General features: G+C 39.7%; 1 protein-coding gene across 2 annotated transcripts in view; it reads right to left on the minus strand.

Annotated features, from left to right (window-relative positions):
* Positions 1 to 8,075, minus strand: part of FBXO47 (F-box protein 47) — a 36,133-nt gene that overhangs the window by 8,292 nt on the left and 19,766 nt on the right. For both annotated transcript variants that reach the window (XM_006155872.2, XM_014590714.2), the window contains 3 exons: positions 5,426 to 5,602; positions 3,927 to 4,073; positions 2,576 to 2,718 (listed from right to left, as the gene is read on the minus strand). In XM_006155872.2, the coding sequence (XP_006155934.1) occupies positions 2,576 to 2,718; positions 3,927 to 4,073; positions 5,426 to 5,602 (467 nt within the window). The remainder of the gene's footprint in view (positions 1 to 2,575; positions 2,719 to 3,926; positions 4,074 to 5,425; positions 5,603 to 8,075) is intronic.

Consider the following 8,075-nt stretch of genomic DNA (forward strand, 5'->3'; position numbering starts at 1 on the left):
ATGGTCACGCCGCAATCCCTTCTCCTCCATTCTCCTCTCGGGATCTTGGGCACGCACGCACACGCGCCCGGCATGAGTTTTAAGCCACCGGGTCCGGGACACGAACTGCGGTCGACTACGTGGGAGTCCAGCGACATAGCCATTACGCTAACTGCTGGTTCCCCCTTAAATAACTTTTAATGCTTCTGTTTCTCCCTGGGTTCAAACTTTGGATAGAGGGACTTCCCATCTTCCCTGCTTTCTCTTTCCATTCTTGTTTAATCATATTGGGAAGTACTTTAGCTCGGGACTGTCCTTCTCTGTCCAACAGATAGGCAGGGACTGCTCCTTGTGGAGTCTTTTCATCATTCTTCTGTTTGGTGTTCCTCTTTTCATGCATCTTGATAGTCTTTTTCATTTGTATTTTCTCAGCATGGCACTGTTTATGATAGAGCTTAGCCTTCAGACCAATCGTCTTTTTTGCCTTCTTTGAACATTCACGATACTCCCAACTTTCCTTGTTTCTCATTTCTTATGGTAATCCAAACGGTATCCATAGCATTTATGATGTAATTCAATATATTTGTTTTGTGGCATGGTGACGGCTGCAGAGTCGCCAGGAGCAGCTTCCCAGACGCAAAGTTGTCAAGTTTTACGCCTCAGAAACCAACAAGTGGCCTCCAATTCATAAAAAACTTTTAAAAGTTTTTAAAAAACTTTTATCCACTGTAATGTTCTCTCTGTCCTTAATTCTCACCTGATACTGTCTCTCTTAGCAACCCCTTTTTGGATATATATCTTGTACAAGTTACACTGTATTTATGTGTACCTTGATATTTATTTAAAAACTCTTAGCAGCTTGTAGTCAGAGATTTGCTCTATTAATTTGCTTCTTCTTTTTTTTTTTTTCCCCAGAGAGATTTTTGCTATAGGGCACATGTCCTTTCCAGAGAGACAGAGAGACAGAGAGACAGAAAGTAAGAAATCATGCTCCAGGAAGGATGGCCATACTGCAATCCTTTCTCTTCCATTCTCCTCTTGGGATTTTGGGTACACACGCACACGAACCTGATACAAGTTTTAAGTCTCCAGGTCTAGGACTCAAACTGCAGTGGACTATGTGGGAGTCCAATGATGTAACCATTATGCCATCTGCTGGTTCCCTCTATTCATTTTCATAGTCTTAGAATCTCATACTGGGTATGGCCCAGAGTCAGCATATTAAATATATTTTATTTTGAAACATTTTAACGATATGAAAGTAGAGAGAATGGTATGAATCCTCAGTACCCAGCTTGTTTTAACTCTACCTCCATTCACTCCAACATCCTCTCCTTGCCTACTCTACCCAATGATGATTATGAAGCAGATCAAATCACCCTCCTCCTTTCCCCTCTCAGGACTTTGATTTTCAAGCTCTAGCTAGGTCCAGGACTTACACCATGGTCAGCCACATGGAAGACCATCTTAACCACTCCATTTGCTGGCCCCTGGAATGTCTTCTTTCCTTTTTTTTTTTAACAGAGAGATTTTTGTTATAGGGTACATATGCTTGTCAGAGAGACAGAAAATGAGAAATCACTCCCCAAGGTGGATGACCACTCCACAATGTCTTCTTCTCCATTCTCCTCCTGGGATCTTGGGCACGCAAGCACATGCACCCAGTGTGGTGTTTTCTTTTTTGGGGGCCAGAACACTATTTATTTATGTATTTTTAATTTGCTATAGGATTCATGCACTTGCTGGAGAGACAAGGTGAGAGAGAGAGAGTGAGAAGGAAAGTGAGAAAGCACGTACCAGGGGGGATGACCATGCTGCTATCCTGTACCCAATGTGTTTTAAGCCACCGGGTCTGTGACTTGAACAGTTGTCAACTATATGGGAGTCCAGCGATGTAACCATTACACCATCTGCTGGTCCCATGAGGTGCTTTCTTTCTTTCCTTTTTTTAAAATAATTATTTAATTATTTAATTTATTCATTTATTTACTTTAATTTAAGTGGAGAGAGATACAGAGAGGGAGAGAAAGTGAGAAAGCAAGCCACCAGGTCCAGGATTCGAACCGTGATCAGCCATGTGGGATGGGAATGTCTAGTGCCTGAACCACAATGCCGCTTGCTGGTCCTGGGATGCTTTCTTTTTAATGCTCAGTCATATTGTATAATGTATATTGTATATTGTATAATGACAGTCTATATATGAGAAGAAATTTGTGTGAGAAATGATTACAAATACAGCTTATATATATTTTAATATTTTAAAATTGATTTTATTTAACTTTATTGATTTATTGATTTATTTTAATTTGACCAGAGAGGGACAGAGAGACACAGAGAGAGAGAGAAAGTGAGAAAGCAAGTTGCCAGGTCCTGGACTCGAACCATGGTCAGCTATGTGGGAGTCCAGTGCCCTTAACCACCATGCCACCTGCTGGCCCCCTATATTTTAATATTTTAAGAAATAAACTTAAAAATACATACTTAAGTACTTATTCTTTCAAAATGTCTTGTCTTAAATTCCTTCAGGGAAGCTCCCTGATAGGTAAACTGTAATATCAAACAACTTACTAGAGAAAAAACTCATTTTTTAACTTACCAGGGCCAAAAAGACTGTGAGCCTTGCCAGTTCAATGACTCGTCCATTCACAGCTTTACTAGCCATGAAAGTGAAACAGATATTGTTCCCACTCAGGATTAGGAGACGTGCATTATTCTCCAGAAGCCACTCACGGGGAACCACTTTTATTAGAGGAAGAACAGTTATTTAATGAGAAATTACATAATAGCTATAGTAAACATCATTGAATATGCGCAATATTCTATCACTTTATTGGAAATACAATCAGTGCCAAGGGAAAGGCTTAGAAAAAGTGTTTTAGTTTTTCAATTACAGCATTTAGCCAGAGACAGACATTATTGCACTGTCTTGGTAGATCTTACAAACATACTAGTTATACAGTCAAAGCAATTCTCCTACACATAGATCAGCAGGCAAGGTGGTCTAATTCTGTGTAAGGGAAAAAAAACCCTTGCAAACGTTAGAATCTAAAGGAATACGCAGGAATGGGAAAAATTGTTTCACCTCTCCTGGATCAGCAGCAGAAGGCTTTCTTCTTCATAACTTAGGAAGGTATTTCTGCAAACTCGCAAAATGAGAGTCATTGAGCTAAACTATGAAGTGTTCAAATATGTATAATAAATCTGTGTTTATGAAGGATAATAAGGTGACTGATTATATGTATTCTATTCAAACATAATGCTTAACTCTTTAAATATTTTGGAGTATTCAGTGATTTCTTTTTTTTGGAGAGGTTTTTTGCTACAGGGCGCGTGCGCTTGCCAGACAGAGAGAGAGAGACAGAGAGACAGAAAGCGAGAAATCACCCCCCAGGGGGGATGGTCACGCCGCAATCCCTTCTCCTCCATTCTCCTCTCGGGATCTTGGGCACACACGCACATGTGCCTGGCGTGAGTTTTAAGCCACCGGGTCTGGGACACGAACCGCGGTCGACTATGTGGGAGTCCAGCGACATAGCCATTACACTAACTGCTGGTTCCCAAGTACTCAGTGATTTCTAAGAGGCACTTTGTTATTTGTAGAATTATCCTTACAATTTTTTTTTTTTTTTTTTAGAGAGGAGATTTTTGCTATAGGATGCATGCACTTGCTAGAGAGACAGAGACAGAAAGGAAGAAATCACTCCCTGGGGGGATGACCATGCCACAATCCCTTCTCCTCCATTCTCCTCAGGATTTTAGGCTCACACACACATGTGCCTGGCTTGAGTTTCAAGTCACCAAGTCTGGGATTTGAATTGTGGTCAATTTTATGGGAGTCCAGTGCCCCAACCACTATGCCAACTGCTGGTCCCTATCCTTATGATTTTATAACTGCATTCTAATAATAAATTTATAATATTCTATATTAGTAAACATATATATTTTACCTGACAGTTCATCTACAAGACTGATGACATCATCTGCTGTCCATTCTTTGGTGCCTGTATCATACAGTAACTTGATGGCTTCAGCCAAACCTTTCAGACTATATTCATCCGTAGGTCCTTCTGTCATTTTCTGCCAAATTACCTGTCCTGAATTGAAACAAAAAACTAGGTTATCACAGAACAGTTGTCTTTGGGATAAAGACTTCATGGATTGCTTAAAAAAAAAAAGTAGATTGCATAATGGAACACTATTACTTATTTAAGTAACTTTCATGATGATAGGTCAATTTTGATAATGTTATAAATTTGAATGTCTCTTACTGATGTGATGAAGCACAGCAACAATAGCTAAATTGAAGTGAAGAAAAGGCAGTTTTGCAAGCAAAATGATGTTTCTAGTTCAAAGATAATGCTATCCTGTAACGGAAATTGGAATAAGCAATTGATGTTATCTTTTTTTACTTTTAGGTTTTTTTTTTTTTTTTAGTTTTGGTATAGAGCATGTACGCTCATCAGAGAGAGACAGAGACAGAGAGAGAGGAAGAGAGAGGAGGAAAGTGAGACATCGCCACCCAGGGGATGATAGCCAACCCTCAATCCCTTCTCCATTCTCTCAGGATTTTGGGTACACAATGTCTGACATGATGTTTAAGCTACCAAGTCTGGGATTCAAACTGTGGAGGCCGCTTTGTGGGATCTAGCAACTTAACCTCCACACCACCTGTTGGCCCAGCAATCAATGTAATCTTACTAAAATAAAATAAAATCCACTGATATCTTTAAACGAGAGGATGCTAGAAAAAAAATTTTTTAAAAAAGAGAGACCATGCTATATTTGAGAGTATTTTGAACATTTATATCAAAATACAGTAATCTGGCTAACTTTTTATTATCTACTTATGACCAATTATCTTGTGGATTATGCACAAATTTTAATTCCAGACTGGCTTCCTGCTGCTACTCAACATACTTTAAATTGGTTACCTCCTGACACAAGTCAATGTGAACTGAAGAAATGCATGATAATTTTAACATTGGTCTAAGCAAAACTTAGAGAAGCAAAAAAAAAAAAAAAAAAAAAAACGGGCAAAACATCATATTACACATTCAAAATTAAGTAAAGCATCAGTTCTGGCTACCATTTTGCTCCACTTGCACTATTAGTCCCCTCCAATAGCAAATATAACTTTGAATTAAGCTAACATTTAAAATGAAAAGCATCTATTTTAGGTAAACAAGAGATGACAGGAATATATTTGTAATGGCCTACAGCAGAACAATTTCTGTATTGCAGTTAGGTTATATACAAGTTAATGCAGTATATATGTTTTTGATATGATGAAACACAGCTTAGTAATTAGGAATGATGAAACCGAGCAGTTATAAAAATATGCTTCCTAGAGTAAAAGTAACTAGTCCATTATTTAATATATATCCCTGAATAAATATCTGCAGAATGAAAAAATATTTATATATATCTCATCAAACTGGGTGCTTACCATCCTGAGGACATATTGGCCCAAAAATGATATACAGTAATCTTGCCTGGTTCACCATAGGCCATGGTTTTAATATTCGTGTCAGCCAAAAGGCAGAATCACTTCGATATGCCCAATGATCAAGTAGAACATTCCTACAGAACAGTCTGATCCTTAATTCCAGCTTTCGGGCACTTCCTATGAAGAAAGAGAACTATAAACCATTGTTCCTAGAAAAGTTGATGTGCATATTAGGTAATGATTGGAGTAACATACTAATGATTATGGTTAAATAGTGATCATAAACCTGGTTGCTAAGCAGGAAGTAACCAAGAGATCATCTGCTCTTAGATTGTTGTAACTCGTGGTTTGAATGTCTACTTCCCCTTACCTTCCTGACTTACATCCGATACTGAATAAATGAAGCAATCAAGAGACATGGCTAAGTTCACTAGAATCTCACAATTTTCGTTTTAAAAAGAAATAAATACAGAGAAAAGTCAAACATATACATTCCTTATTTTATTTTTTTAAGAGATTTTTTTTGCTATAGCGTGCCTGCACTTGCTGGAGAGACAGAGAGACAGAGAAACAGAAAACAACAAATCACCCCCAAGGAGGGATGGCCATACCACAATCCTTTCTCCTCCATTCTCCTCTCAGGATTTTGGGAACACACGCACACGTGTCTCACATGAGATTCAAGCCACTGGGTCTAGGACTTGAACCACATCAGTCATATGGGAATCCAGTGTCTTAACCACTATGCCACCTGCTGGCTCCAAAGGCATATATTATTAATATGCTTTGTACTCAAAGCATTCCTTCATTTTCCTCCATAAAAATTCTAGGGGCTGGCAGGTGGAGTGGTAGTTAAGATGCTGGACTCCCACATGGCTGATCGTGGTTCAAGTTCTGGACCTGGTGGCTTGCTTTCTCACTTTCCCCTTCTCTCTCTCTCTGTGGTGAAATTAAAAATAAGTAATAATAATGAAATTAAGTAAAATAAATAAATATTTAAAAAATTTTAGATTATCAAGGGATTATTTTTTAAAGAAATTATTTATTTTCAAATTTTGCTATAGGGCATGTGCACTTACCAGAGACAGAAAGAGAAGAGAGAGGGAAAGTGAGAAAGAAAGGCACCAGGTCCAGGACTCAAACTGCAGTCGGTCATGTGGGAGTCCAGCACACCAACCACCAAGTCACCTGCTGGCCCCATTGAGGGATTATTCTTATTTTTTAAAAATTTATTGCTGGGGACCAGTAGATGGCATAATGGTTACATCACTGGATTTCCACATGGCTGACCACAGTTTTAGTCCTGGACCCAATGGCTTGAAACTCACGATGGGCATGTATGTGGGCATGCCCAAAATACCAAGAGGTGAATGAAGAAGGGATTGCTATGTGGCCATATCCTTGGGGGGAGAGGGATTTGTCACTTTCTATCTCTGTGTCTTTCTGTCTCTCTGGAGAGTGCATGCGCCCTATAGCAAAAATCTGTCTTAAAAAAAAAAAATTGGGACCAGCAGATGGTGTAATGATTATGTCACTGAACTCACACATGATCAACCACGGTTCAGGTCCTGGACCCAGTGGTTTGAAACATGCTCTGTGTGTGTGTGTGTGTGTGTGTGTGTGTGTGCGCCCAAAATCCCAAGAGGAGAATGGAGGACAAGGGATTGCAGCATGGCCATCTCCCATGGGGAGTGATTTCTTACTTTCTGTCTCTCTGGCAAGCATATGCACCCTACAGAAAAAAAAAAATCTGTTTAAAAAATAATATAGGGGCCAGCAGGTGGCATGGTAGCTAAGGGCGCTAGACTCCCATGTGGCTGACTGCAGTTTGAGTTCTAGACCTGGTGACTTGCTTTCTCACTTTCCCTCTCCTCTCTCCACTCTGTCCCTCTCTGGTCAAATTAAAACAAACAAACAAATAAATAAATAAATGTTAAATAACTAAATATCTATCTATCTATCTATCTATTTATCTATCTATCTATCTATCTATCTATCTATCTATCTATCTATCTATCTATCTATCTGCTGGAGGGCATGTATGCTCATCAGAGACAGAAGGAAAGCAAGAAAGCAACCCTGATGGGGAAAGGTCACACTGCAATCCCTTCTCTTTCATTTCTCCCACCTTTAAGAAGTTTGGGCACAAAGGCCAGCAGATTTTGTAGCGGCTGTCACTGAACTCCCACATTGCCAACTATGGTTTAAGCCCCAGACCTGGTGGCTTGAAAATTGTGCCAGGCGTGTGTGTGTGCATGCCCAAGATCCCAGGAGAAAAATGGAGAGAAGGGATTATAGCATGGCTATCCCCCCTAGGGAAGGAGGGCGTGATTTCTCTTTCTTTCTCACGGTCTCTGTCTTTCTCCAGTGAGTGCATATGCCCTATGGCAAAAACCTCTAAAAAAAGGTAGAAGAGGGAAGGCGAGGAGGAGGAAGAAGGGGGAGGAGGGAGGAGGATGAAAAGGAGGAAAAAGAGGAGGGAGAAGAAGAAGGAGGAGAAAAAGAGGAAGAAGAGGAAGAAGAAGGAGGAAGGAAAAGAGAAAGAACAGGAAGAAGGAGGAGGAGGAGGAAGAGGAGAAGAAAGCATTTTGGGCACACACATATATAAACTCAGTGTGTTTTTTAATATAGGGCCACCTGCTGGTCCCTA

Source organism: Tupaia chinensis, unplaced genomic scaffold (genome assembly GCF_000334495.1).
Source record: "Tupaia chinensis unplaced genomic scaffold, TupChi_1.0 Scaffold000477_1, whole genome shotgun sequence".
Classification (NCBI taxonomy): domain Eukaryota; kingdom Metazoa; phylum Chordata; class Mammalia; order Scandentia; family Tupaiidae; genus Tupaia; species Tupaia belangeri.